The sequence below is a fragment of the Entelurus aequoreus genome, linkage group LG04, assembly GCF_033978785.1.
Source record: "Entelurus aequoreus isolate RoL-2023_Sb linkage group LG04, RoL_Eaeq_v1.1, whole genome shotgun sequence".
Taxonomy (NCBI): domain Eukaryota; kingdom Metazoa; phylum Chordata; class Actinopteri; order Syngnathiformes; family Syngnathidae; genus Entelurus; species Entelurus aequoreus.
In genome coordinates, this window is record NC_084734.1 from 63,394,175 (window position 1) to 63,408,072 (window position 13,898).

Genomic DNA, 13,898 nt, shown 5'->3' on the forward strand with positions numbered 1-13,898 from the left:
CATTGTGATAGGTGAAGGGGTTATATTATGATTTTTTTAGCACTTTTATACTTCCCTTTGGTCTACATAACATGTAATGGTGGTTCTTTGGTCAAAATGTTAAATAGATTATGATTTACAGACTATCTACAAGCTGCTTTCTGACCATTTCTTCAGAACCACCGTTTTGTGGGCAATCTTATTTACGTGGCTCCACTTTGATAGCATCTTCTCCTCGTCATCTTTGTTGTACCGGTAGTTTTTAGCGCTTCCATAGCGAGTCTTCTGACAGATATAAGTTAGAACTGTACGCTACTTTATATTAGAGAGTGCAACCGCGGAGGATGAATGCCCCACAACAAGAGGATCGAGGAAAAAGGAGATTATATAACTATGGCGGCGGATGGGCGCACATTTTGGGGATTTACCGGTATGCCAATCCCAAATACACATCAGCAGATACCAAGAATTAAGAAAAGTTGATTTTGCATAACATTGTGAAACAAATGCCAAATAACGTCTTCTAATAGGTGCCATCCTTATACACACACCATAATAATACCTGTATGTTGAAGCATGCCTGACTACGCTTGCCGCAATGCGCCGACAATCCATCAAACGGTGCGGCTTCATAGCTCACCAAATTTGTACGGAAACATTTTTGACAGATTTTTAAACGTCATGTATAATGTTCTATATTCTCAATTAAACTTAAAAGTTTTGGGCTTGCTTGCCAGTCAATTTGCTATCTACCAGCCACACTTATCATTACACCATGTACCATATAAAATTGTTTCGAAGTGGCTAAGCACAACCAGAATTATTCAGAACATTAGGCGCACTGTCCATTTTTGAGAAAATGAAAGGATTTTAAGTGCAACTTTATAGTCGGAAAAATACGGTAAATAAAACAAGACATCCACAAACAACTTTCATTTGCTGACCGCTTATTACTTTTTCTTCATTTATTCAACTTCAACTGTCTTGCATTTCAAACCATAGTGACATCATTGATTTATATTGTCTCGTTTCATCAATTTCTGTGAATTTCCTAGAATGCTAATGCCCCCATTCTCATTTCTTAAAAGCACGTTGGCCCGGATCCAGACCCATTTTTCAATTCTTTATTGAGCCTGGTCTAAGACTGGGATTACAATTTAAGTGTGAATCTCAGCTGCCTGCCAAATGGTCTTACAGAAGAAACAGTGACAGATGTGTTTTTTGATTGTTGAACACAAACGTCTTATTGTTGCCATTTGTCTAGTTTGAAGAATGGCCGCCATGGAGAAGTATAAACATTTTTTGGTGACTTTGACTTGTGCGGCAGTGATGGCAACGATGGCCGTCATTTTCGTGCTGAGGTGGGTTCTGCACTTCAAGGAGGGTCTGGCCTGGGACGGAAGTCTGGCCGAGTTCAACTGGCACCCGCTGCTGCTCATCTGCAGCTTCATTGTGCTGCAAGGTCTGGCCATCATCGTGTACAGACTCCCGTAAAGCTGGCAGTGCAGCAAACTTACAATGAAGTTTATCCACGCGGGTTTGAACTTCGTGGCCTTCATTTTTGCTGTTGTGTCTTTGGTGGCGGTTTTTGACTTCCACAACGATGCCAAGATCCCCAACATGTACAGTCTGCACAGCTGGTTGGGTCTGACAGCCGTGATATTGTATTGTCTGCAGCTTGTTTTAGGGGTCGCCATGTACTTGATACCATTCACACCTGTAGCCTGGAGAGCAGCCTTCATGCCCATCCATGTCTACAGTGGCCTTCTACTCTTTGCTTCAGTCATAGCAGTGGCACTCATGGGCATTACTGAGAAACTCATATTTGGCCTGAGCAACCCAAAGTATAAGGACTCCCCTCCCGGGGCAACATTTGTGAACATTCTAGGACTCCTTTTGGTAGTTTTCGGTGCTCTGATCCTCTGGATTGCCACTCGGCCATCTTGGAAACGGCCGAGTAAACAGACCTTGCATACTTTGCATTCCGATGAGGAGAGCACTAGAGTCGGTCCGGCCTTGTCTCAACTCTCGGATGAGAGAGAGGGCGAAGCCTTTGGGGAGACCCGCAGAAGGAGTAATAAATTAGAGGATCAGGTCAACTGAATGAGTAAATATAATACTCAATGCTGTAAGATTGTTGGATGGGTTATTCCACAGAATCAGTGCCATTTTCTTGCTGTAAGTCTTGCAAAATAAACTTAAGTTTCTGTCTTTTTCCAACTCTAAATCAGACGGAGGGGTTAGGTTTGGTTGATATCAGCACTTCAGTCATCAACAATTGGTAGTTTAATTATTATTTTTAAATTGTATTTATTAAATGTGCAATCACATTAGTGTGCAAGTTAGTTTGCTTTTTTATTTAATTTATTTTGCGGTTAATTTGAAGCGCACATGTACACATTTTATTACCTGGGCAATGGCACGATTCAGTCGAATGGCTGTTATATCATTTCTGCTTGTCAAATATTAATGTACACACACACACATTGTGGGGCGGTACGGCTCGGTTAGTAGAGTGGCCGTGCCAGCAACTTGAGGGTTCCAGGTTCGATCCTCGCTTCCGCCATCCTATTCACTGCCGTTGTGTCCTTGGGCAAGACACTTCACCCACCTGCTCCCAGTGCCACCCACACTGGTTTAAATGTAACTTAGATATTGGGTTTCACTATGTAAAAGCGCTTTGAGTCACTAGAGAAAAGCGCTATATAAATATAATTCACTTCACTTCACTGCCTGCCAAATGGTCTTACAGAAGAAACAGTGACAGATGTGTTTTTTGAAATCTTGATGCTGCGAGTGAGGTATCCAAACTGTATTTGTAGCTGATTGTTGAACACAAACGTCTTATTGTTGCCATTTGTCTAGTTCCCAAGTGACGTGGATGCTGGCCCAGAGACAGCAAGAAGAGGCTCGTCAGCAGCAGGAACGAGCCATGAACTACGCCAAGCTCAGGACCAATCTGCAGCATGCTATGTAAGATACACAGCTGTTGTACCCCTCTTACACCTGTGCTTCAATAACCGTGTTTGTACGTGCGTGTGCGTGCAGACGTCGCGGCACCGGCCTCATGGAGGAAGATGAAGAGCCAATTGTGGAAGATGTGATGATGTCATCTGAGGGTCGTATGGATGACCTCAATGAAGGCATGGACTTCGACACCATGGACATTGACCTGGTAAGAATGGTCTCAACTGTTCATTCATTTATTAAGAGCAGCAAAGTGCGATAAAAGTTATGTCTTGCCTTTGTCTGAAGGGCAACAGACACACTGCTACAATAAAGTGTCGACTATAAAGTTCACAACTTTTTTTCTATAATTGTAAAGTGTTTCGTCTCCTGTGAGGCTACAGTAATGGTGTCTGTACAGAGTTACACAATATCTCCTCAAGTTCTCAGCATGACTTGCAAGCGACCTTCATAACTATCGCCTCTCAGAAGGTTCTGTTGCCTTCGCTTAGGACTGATTTAAAGTCACGACTCTGCAATGAAAAATTCAATTTTAAAAGTGACAACATCTTGTTTGCCTATTTCTGCTCATTTTGAAAGGTTGTGGTGGAGGAAGTGATTCAATCTGGTTCTAGAGGCAAACCAATAAACACTTACAGTTATAGCGATTAACAGTGTGACACACTATATTGCCTAAAGTATTTGCCCACCCATCCAAATGATCAGAATCAGGTGTCCAAATCACTTGGCCCGGCCACAGGTTTATACAATCAAGCACTTAGGGATGCAGACTGTTTCTACAAACATTTGTGAAAGAATGGGCCGCTCTCAGGAGCTCAGTGATTTCCAGCGTGGAACTATCATAGGATGCCACCTGTGCAACAAATCCAGTCGTGAAATTTCCTCGCTCCTAAATATTCCAAAGTCAACTGTCGGCTTTATTATAAGAAAATGGAAGCGTTTGAGAACAACAGCAACTCAGCCAAGAAGTGGTAGGCCACGTAAACTGACAGAGAGGGGTCAGTGGATGCTGAAGCGCATAGTGCAAGGAGGTCGCCGACTTTCTGCACAGTCAGTTGCTACAGAGCTCCAAACTTCATGTGACCTTCCAATTAGCCCACGTACAGTACGCAAAGAGCTTCATGGAATTGGTTTCCATGGCCGACCAGCTGTGTCTAAGCCATACATCACCAAGTCCAATGCAAAGCGTCGGATGTAGTGGTGTAAAGCATGTCGCTACTGGACTCTAGAGCAGTGAAGACGTGTTCTCTGGAGTGATGAATCACGCTTTTCCATCTGGCAATCTGATGGACGAGTCTGGGCTTGGAGGTTGCCAGGAGAACGGTACATTTCGGACAGCATTGTGCCGAGTGCGAAATTTGGTGGAGGAGGAATTATGGCGTGGGGTTGTTTTTCAAGGAGTTGGGCTTGGCCTCTTAGTTCCAGCGAAAGGAACTTTGAATGCTCCAGGATATCAAAACATTTTGGACAATTTCATGCTCCCAACCTTGTGGGAACAGTTTCGAGCGGACCCCTTCCTCTTCCAACATGACTGTGCACCAGTGCACAAAGCAAGGTCCATAAAAACATGGATGACAGAGTCTGGTGTTGATGAACTTGACTGGCCTGCACAGAGTCCTGACCTGAACCCGATAGAACACCTTTGGGATGGAATAGAACGGAGACTGAGAGCCAGGCCTTATCGACCAACATCAGTGTGTGACCTCACCAATGCGCTTTTGGAAGAATGGTCGAAAATTCCTATAAACACACTCTGCAACCTTGTGGACAGTCTTCCCAGAAGAGTTGAAGCTGTAATAGCTGCAAAAGGTGGACCGACATCATATTGAACCCTATGGGTTAGGAATGGGATGGCACTTCAAGTTCATATGTGAGTCAAAGCAGGTGGCCAAATACTTTTGGAAATATAGTTTATATTATGTCTAGTCTGCAGGCTGACCTAACACATCCTCATTTTGCAAGACACGTCCGGAAATAGCCCTTATCTACCAACATCCTGATTTATGTTAAAAAGCTAAAATATTGTAGCTTTTGTCCAGACATTGAAAGAATGACGAGGAAGTGCTCAACCAACGATCTCTTTTATTGAAACAAACCGCTTACTGCCAGCTGCAACTATGCCAGAATAACATTTGCAAACTTATTTTCAACAGGCACCCGTCGCTTTGCGCACACAAGCACACATCAACTCCCCACCTTTCCTTGCCTTTCTCCTTGTCATACCATCACCAGCTAGGACTTAGCCTGTACACATTCGTGGCCTCACTAAATGTAATTTACAGAACTCTTTGTGCCATGTCTACACAAACACATACTTCCACATAAAAATTTTTTACTAAAAAAATCCATACGTGTCGAGTTAAAAAAAAAATGTCGCCCAAACAAAAAATATAATCACAAGGCTGAAAAAGGAACCACATCTGAATTGTAACACCTATGTTCATCAATAAAGTGATATATTACATGTTCTTTATCTTTCACACACAAAGGAAGGTCCAGGAGCAAACTCCTAAGACATTAAAGAGAACCAACTGAAGCCCACATGAGCAATTACTGGCAAATAAGGCAGGGGAAAAACATACTTGGAAGACCTCTTTAAGAGAACCCAGGCTCCATTAGGTGTCAGTCTGTACTGACAAGGTGGGCTGAGAGCGAGAGAGAGTAGAGGGACAGAGAGGGTTAATAGAGCGAGAAGAGAGGATAGGGGGGTTTAGTAAGCATCTCAATCGTGTAGTTGCCCATTTTCTTTTGAATCCATTTCATCTTTTTATTAATGACCCAAACTAGAGGTTGACTTAAACCCACAAAGACAAGAGCTTTGAGGGTTTGAGTTTGTCAGAGATGGTTGATGACACGGATTTGTTAGGATTGCAACAATGATCAAGAGCATCTTGTGTTGATTGCAGAATGTCATTTGAAAATGAGAAAAGAAAAACTATCCTCTTCATCAAAAAGCTTCTTTTGTTTGGCTGCGTGTAAAAGAGTCTGTGTTTTCTTTAATGAAACATTGTGTTGACAGTGCATTACAACGTCATGACCAATCTATTTGACAATTCACACCCAGTCCACAAAAACATGCATGATGTGTAAAAGCAGAACTAAATGTAATATCAAACATATGTGGAGCATGCATACCAAATGTCAACATGATTTATTCTGCCTATGTATTCTATGAAATATATTATTTTTGAAGCCACTTCAACAAATATCTTCTCCTCCAGCCACCGTCTAAAAATCGTCGTGAGAGGTCTGAGCTGAAGCCGGACTACTTCGACCCCGCCTCGATCATGGATGAGTCGGTAAGCAACTTCTTACATGCCAAATGTCACACATGTGTGCACACCGGCCCCACTGGCTGTAACGCCACCCGTCCAACACTTGTCCCGGCGGCGGCTGCGCTTCATTTAACGAGCTGACACCAAGCATATGAAACGTCTCTGTACGAGCTCAGCTATCTGAGCGCTCCAAATTCCTTGTGGGGTTTGTTCTTACACTCGGCCTTGAAATTCAGGTCAGATACGTCGGACATTGTTTTGTTTCACATGATTCATTGCTGGACATAACACCAAAAAACATTTCTCTACTTCTTATGGATGAGTGTCTTGTTTCATTTGCTATTATTTCAAACTAAGAATGGCGCAGCACAGTGGAGCATGTGGTTAGCATGTGTGCTTTATGTTACAAAAAACATGAATGTTTTGTGTTGATTAGAGACTTGCGTGTGAATGCTTGCTTGTTGTGTGTGTGTGTGTGTGTGTGTGTGTGTGTGTGTGTGTGTGTGTGTGTGTGTGTGTGTGTGTGTGTGTGTGTGTGTGTGTGTGTGTGTGTGTGTGTGTGTGTGTGTGTGTGTGTGTGTGTGTGTGTCTGTGAACACCTCTCGCACAAAGTCAGCTAGGATAGGCTACAGCTCGCAAGTGTTTCTGAACAGGATACGCATTTGGACTGGACAATTAATCAAATTTTGGTTTCGATTTTGATTATGGCCTCTCACGATTATGAAAATATAATAATAATTAAAAAAAACAGTTAGTGGGCCGTGCAAAGTGCATGCAAATTCCTGAACTTGTGACGGTGAAACAAGTGAGGAACCAATGAGTGAAAAAAGAGCACATCTACTAGAAGCTTGAGATGTCATCATGGTTACTCCTTTTATTTGACACAGCGCTAGTATGCATAACCAATAATCACTAAACTCTACAAAAAAAGTAAGGCCATATGATTTACGTAACCGTGGATGGAGTCACATAATTGGCCAATATGTCGGAACCCACTGTTAAATTCAGAATATTAGGGAAATTGACATAAATGTAAGTGAAATGTAATTGTGAGAAGAAACATTTGTTTGGGAAAATAATACGTCTGATAACGCTCATTTATCCCCAACAAACTCGGTCGCCCCATATAATGTCGAGACGGTCACTTGAAATGGCGACTAAACTACAAAGCCACAGCTAGCAAGAACAATCCATACACCCACAACACATCTCATATGCCTACGTTTTTGTGAACGTCATTTTAATGTAAGATTAATGTGCAAACATAACAGCGGTCGCATCTTGAGAGGCGCTAATTTTTTAAATCCTCTGGCAGGCCAGGTGTTATATGTTGTATGTGTTAGTGAGCGAGACCATGCAGGTAGTTCTGAGAATCAAATTTTACAAGTCCAAATGTGTTTCAAATGTGGTCACCGAATCTGTGCCCCCCCTCGCAAAGCAGAAAAGAAACGGCAGATCAACTGGTCTAAAAGGGGGGTCTATTTAAAGGCTAGAGTCTACAAAGGAGTTTTAAGATGGGACTTAAATGCTTCTACTGAGGTAGCATCACTAACTGTTACCGGTACGGCATTCCAGAGTACTGGAGCCCAAATAGAAAACTATGCTGGGACAATACAATCAGCAAGATAGGATGGAGCTAGACCGTGTAGTATTTTATACGTAAGTAGTAAAACCTTAAAGTCACATCTTAAGTGCACAGGAAGCCAGTGCAGATGAGCCAGTATAGACGTAATATGATCAAACTTTCTTGTTCTTGTCAAAAGTCTAACAGCCGCGTTTTAACAGCCGCGTTTTGTACCAACTGTAATCTTTTAATGCTAGAAATAGGGAGACCCGAAAATAATACGTTACAGTAATCGAGATGAGATGTAACGAACGCATGAATAATGATCTCAGCGTCGCTAGTTGACAAATGGAACACATTTTTGCGATATTACGGAGATGAAAGAAGATTCAGAATTGATTTTCGTGTATGTATATATATATGTGTATGTATATATATATATGTGTATGTATATATATATATATATATATACGTGTATATATATATATGTGTGTGTGTGTATATATATATATATATGTGTGTGTATATATATATATATATATATATATATATATATATATATATATATATATATATATATATATATATATATATATATATATATGTGTGTGTATATATATATATATATATATATATGTGTGTGTATATATATATATATATATATGTGTGTGTATATATATATATATATATATATATATATATATATATATATATATATATATATATATATATATATATATATATATATATATATATTATATATATATATATATATGTATATATATATATATATATATACATATACATATATATATATACATATATATGTATATATATATATATGTATGTATGTGTGGGAAAAAATCACAAGACTATTTCATCTCTACAGGCCTGTTTCATGAGGGGTTTCCTCAATCCTCAGGAGATTTTAATGGAAGCATTCACATACCATGGTTTATATAGGGCACAGAGCGGGTGGGTACAGGCAGGCGTGGGGGCGTGGTGATTGACTCATGTGTTACCTAGGAGGTGTTTCCTTCTGTGACGGCATGCTGATACAATTTCGCTGCGCTTGTTGAGGGATGACAACTCTGGACGGTATATGATAAACAGTTTCTCTTTTAAGCATAGGTTGCATCTTTTGTTACCACTGTTGTAAGGTGTGCTGGATGCAATAATTTGCCATGTTATTGAGTATTCAACATTATTGTCTTTGAGATTCCAAATGTGTTTGCTGAGTTCTGTAGTGTTCCGGAGTCTTTTGCATCTGAAAGAAGCCTTGTGATTGTTCCATCTGGTTTTGAATTCTCCCTCAGTTAATCCTACGTATGTGTCGGATGTGTTAATGTCCTTGCGTATTACCTTTGCTTGGTAAACAACTGATGATTGTAAGCACCCCCCGTTGAGAGGGCAATCAGGTTTCTTGCGGCAGTTACAGCTTTTGTCGGTTTTGGAGTCGTTCTGCCTGGTGGTGGGCGGCTCCTTTTCAATTGCTTTATTGTGGTTTGAAATGATTTGTCGCATGTTGTTCATGCAGCTGTAGTTCAATACAGCTGCATGAACAACATGCGACAAATCATGCAGCTGTAGTTCAATACAGCTGCATGAACAACATGCGACAAATCATTTCAAACCACAATAAAGCAATTGAAAAGGAGCCGAAAACCGACAAAAGCTGTAACTGCCGCAAGAAACCTGATTGCCCTCTCAACGGGGGGTGCTTACAATCATCAGTTATATATGGAGCAATCTGTATTTTCCCCTAAATTTAGCTGGTGCGGCTTATAGTCAGGTGCGGCTTATAGTCTGGAAATTACGGTATATGTATATATATATATATATATATATATATATATATATATATATATATATATATATATATATATATATATATATATATATATATATATATATATATATATATATATATGTATATGTATGTGTGTGTATATATATATCTATATATGTATATGTATGTGTGTGTATATATATATATATATATATATATATATATATATATATATATATATATATATATATATGTATGTATGTATGTATGTATGTATGTATGTATGTATGTATGTATGTATGTATGTATGTATGTATGTATGTATGTATGTATGTATGTATGTATGTATGTATGTATGTATGTATGTATGTATGTATGTATGTATGTATGTATGTATGTATGTATGTATGTATATGTATGTGTGTATATGCATATATGTACATAAATATACATGTATGTATATACAGTACAGGCCAAAAGTTTGGACACACCTTCTCATTCTATGCATTTTCTTTATTTGCATGACTACCGTAATTTCCGGACTATAAGCCGCACCTGACTAAGCCGCACCAGCTAAATTTAGGGGAAAATACAGATTGCTCCATATATAAGCCGCATCTGACTATAAGCCGCAGGGTTTTGATGTGTAATTACCGTAGTATATAGGGGTTCCTGCTACCACGGAGGGGATTGTCGGGACAGAGATGACTGTTTGAGAACGCAAAGCGTCCCATTTATTAACAATAAATCTTTCAATCATTCAATCAAACTTTCACATCTTTGACATGGCGAACAGCATTCGTGCAGAGTACAAATAATACAACGGTGCAAAGTAATACAAAGTGCTCGCCTGTACGTTATCAAAATAACCAGCCTACCGGTATATGAAAAGTCAGTCTTTAATCATTGTGTCATCGTCTTCCTCCTGCGTACTAAAACCACCGAAATCCTCTTCGTCGGTGTCGGAGAAGAACAGGCCGTAAATAAGCCGCACCGTTGTATAAGCCGCAGGGACCAGAACGAGGGGAAAAAGTAGCGGCTTATAGTCGGGTGCGGCTTATATATGGAGCAATCTGTATTTTCCCCTAAATTTACCTGGTGCGGCTTATAGTCAGGTGCGGCTTATAGTCCGGAAATTACGGTATATTAAATAAAAACATGTATTTATTTTTTTAAATCGATTCAGAGTCGTTACAAATAAGAATCGCGATTAATTCGAAAATCTTTTTTCTTCTTCTTTTTTTTTTGAACGTCCAGTAATCATGTTTTATGGAACTAAACTATTGAAATTATAATTAATAATTTCTGCTTTGTGGAAATGTCTTTATCGGTGTCATGTCTAACCTATTACAGCGATAATTGAGGGATTACTGTATGTACTTAATTTTACTTTAAATTTAGTGCATATAAAAAGTCAATGGTCTAAAACTGTTGTTAGTCAAAGTATTTTTGTCCAGATTTCCAATGTTTGAAATGTTTAAATTTGTGTTTTTGAAATGTAGTATTACTACAGGAATAATACATTGTATTGCGTTTTCATTTGAATCCCAACAAGGCATCCTTCTTCTTCTTCCTTTTGATATGTGATGATATCAGCCGTGCGTGTCTCTGTGAAAAGCATGTTTTTTTTTTCTCCTCGTAGGTCCTTGGAGTGTCCATGTTTTAAAGGAACATCCAGACGATTTTCATGCTGGGATACGAGAAGAGGAGCTTTGTATTTAAAAAGAATTTTAGATGCGAAAACAAGTGTGTTTTCTGTAAGAAAAAGCAAAAATGAACAAAAAAAAAACCTACAAAGTTTTGGCTTGTACTCTACGTGGACCAATGATGAGCCACACTCAGTGTTGCTTGCTCAGAGAGGACTTGAAATGTATACTTTTCTAATCTTGGGTAAGCTCTTCCTCTTCTTAATGGTGTAACAGGCCACATCCAACTTCCAAGCCTTTTAGAAACCACAACTTCTATAGCATTTTCCCCAGTTTTCTTTTCCTTTGTCCCAGCGGGGGATGGATTGGTGTGTTTTTAACTTAAGAAACATTCATTTTTTTTGTTCTCCAATGGTAGTAAGTTACCAAGTGTGATGTAGTAATTTATAAAGCGACTGTAGTACCTTGCCTGTACTGTGTTAGCCAAGTGGACGCAGGTCTTTCTGTTTGTGCCCTCCTCTGATGACCGCTGGTGGTTGCCATGCCGACTAGGATGGGTACGTCTTAGAGCTTACCCCAACATCTGGACCACTCCTTAGCCACCATCTCACTTTCAAGTCATACAATCTAGCAGCATCATGTCAAAATCTTACATTTTAAATAAAAAAAAAATCTATATGAATTGGTGCTGATTTTTATATATGTGCTTTGCTTATGTTCTTTCCAATTTTCAGTCCCACAAATGTAAGAAAAGGAACGCGGCCAGGAAGACTTTCAGATTTGTATTTTTTACCCTTTTTGCGTTTTTTTTTCTCCTCGCCCTTTTCTTTTGTCTTGATAATGTCTTCGAGTTTCTACCTTCTTTCCTAATGTGTAAATTAGTTTGGATAAAATGAATGAAATTCAGCTTTAAAGATTTTGAGTGGTGTCGTACACGAAAAATATATATAATCTCTGAAGCATACTAATAAACAAGTTATTCAGCAGCGCTGTGGCAGCTAGACAAAGCTTAGATCTGACATGTAATTGTCACACACACACACACACACACACACACACACACGTTTTAATCAACTGTTTTGCCTACTGAGCTTTTTATTTTGTAGTCATTCCATGCTTGAGCCTTAAACATGCTTCTTCTTCTCCTGTCACGCTAAATCTTCCATGTCAGCAGGGTGGTCATGTTTAAAGGTGCATCGTCGGCTTCTTAGCGCACCTGACATGAGGTGGTCAAATGTCATGTGATTATGTAGATGAGCAGCCTATATGTCCTTGACCTAATTCTTTTATGTAAGTAAAACTCAATTCTTTTAAGGACAGAGTACTGTTTATTGTCTGTTGCGTACATACCACTACATATGGTATCAATCCTTATCAGATCATGTGTATATATATTCAAATTTTCATTTATTTCCATTTTTTTGTGCTTTTGTTTCTGCACTCTTGCCTACACCCTGAGTTGTCTATTTCTCCCACTCTGTTTTTTGATTTGTACTTGTCTGGAGACAGTAACTTTTGAATAAAAATCAACACATTTCAACTGTGGGAAATATTTACTCAATAATTTAGTAGCAGCAACACTTAATATAATTTAATGTTCATACTGGTCAAATTTGGAGTAAAAATGCAGTTTTTATTTGACTTGAATGGTTACTTCAAGCTGGAAATTGGTACAACATAAGGTGTTCTTTATAAAAAAAAAAACCAATTCTAAATTCAGTTTTTATTTGTGACTTGAATGGTTACTTTGAGCTGGAAATTATTAAAACATTTTTCTAAAATTGTTTTCATTAAAAAAACAACAGCTAATTTAACTTAATATTTAACAACGAAAAGACAGAGAAAAAATGTTGATCCTAAAAATTAATAGTTGTCTTAATTTTTTCATGCAAGAATTATAATAAACTTCAGGATTGTATTCAGTATTTTTGTTACTCTAAACATAAAACATCTTCATTTTTTCAAATATGTTTTAAGGAGTTGGTTTAATGTGTCCTAAGAGGAGGTATTGTTGATTAAAAATAGCTCATAGGAAAAATCACTAAAAGATTTTAGGAACACTATACAAGGTTTTTATTCACATTTGTTCACACATTTTAACAAACATTAAGCCTGCGTGACGTAAATTAATGAAATAGCCACAAATCATTGTTACATTATATAAAAAAACTACATTTGAATGATTTGCATGAAGTAATTTTGAAAAATACACCAAAGTCGCAGCAATAATTGCAGTCAAAATATAGCTTGATGTCCAGCTAAGTAATTCGCCACAAAACCAATACCCAGAAATATTAAGAAAACTATTACTCATTAGTTGTTGCTTGATGTCCCCACCTTACTCTATACTCCTAGATGGAAGGAATGGACTGATGGTGTTGCACCTGAATCAGCCATCGTGTCATTTTGTGATGACTTTAGCTGCCCAGTGGGTGGAAGTGTATGGCAAGACACATTAGTGCCCACTGTGGCAACGTTGACTTTAAGAATCATGTGTTTAGGAGAAACCAGAAAAGATGTGCAGTGTAGTGACAAATATTTGAAAAACTGATATTTTTAAATTATATTAAAAGGCAAAAAAATAAACATTTAAGTGACCTTTTTTTTAAAATGTGACCTTCAGTGAAAAAAGTTAATACAATCCTGTTCTAAATGATCCTGGTGTTGTCCATTAAGCA

At 38.6% G+C, this 13,898-nt stretch overlaps 1 protein-coding gene and 1 pseudogene across 3 annotated transcripts in view; both read left to right on the top strand.

The window, feature by feature from the left end:
• Positions 1-12,760, top strand: part of LOC133648919 (cohesin subunit SA-2-like) — a 52,751-nt gene extending 39,991 nt beyond the window's left edge. For all 3 annotated transcript variants that reach the window (XM_062045461.1, XM_062045460.1, XM_062045462.1), the window contains exons 31-34: positions 2,845-2,952; positions 3,028-3,154; positions 6,168-6,245; positions 11,217-12,760. In XM_062045461.1, the coding sequence (XP_061901445.1) occupies positions 2,845-2,952; positions 3,028-3,154; positions 6,168-6,245; positions 11,217-11,240 (337 nt within the window). In that variant the 3' untranslated portion in view covers positions 11,241-12,760. The remainder of the gene's footprint in view (positions 1-2,844; positions 2,953-3,027; positions 3,155-6,167; positions 6,246-11,216) is intronic.
• LOC133648920 (plasma membrane ascorbate-dependent reductase CYBRD1-like) lies at positions 1,254-2,137 on the top strand (annotated as a pseudogene).
• Positions 12,761-13,898: the final 1,138 nt, after the last annotated feature.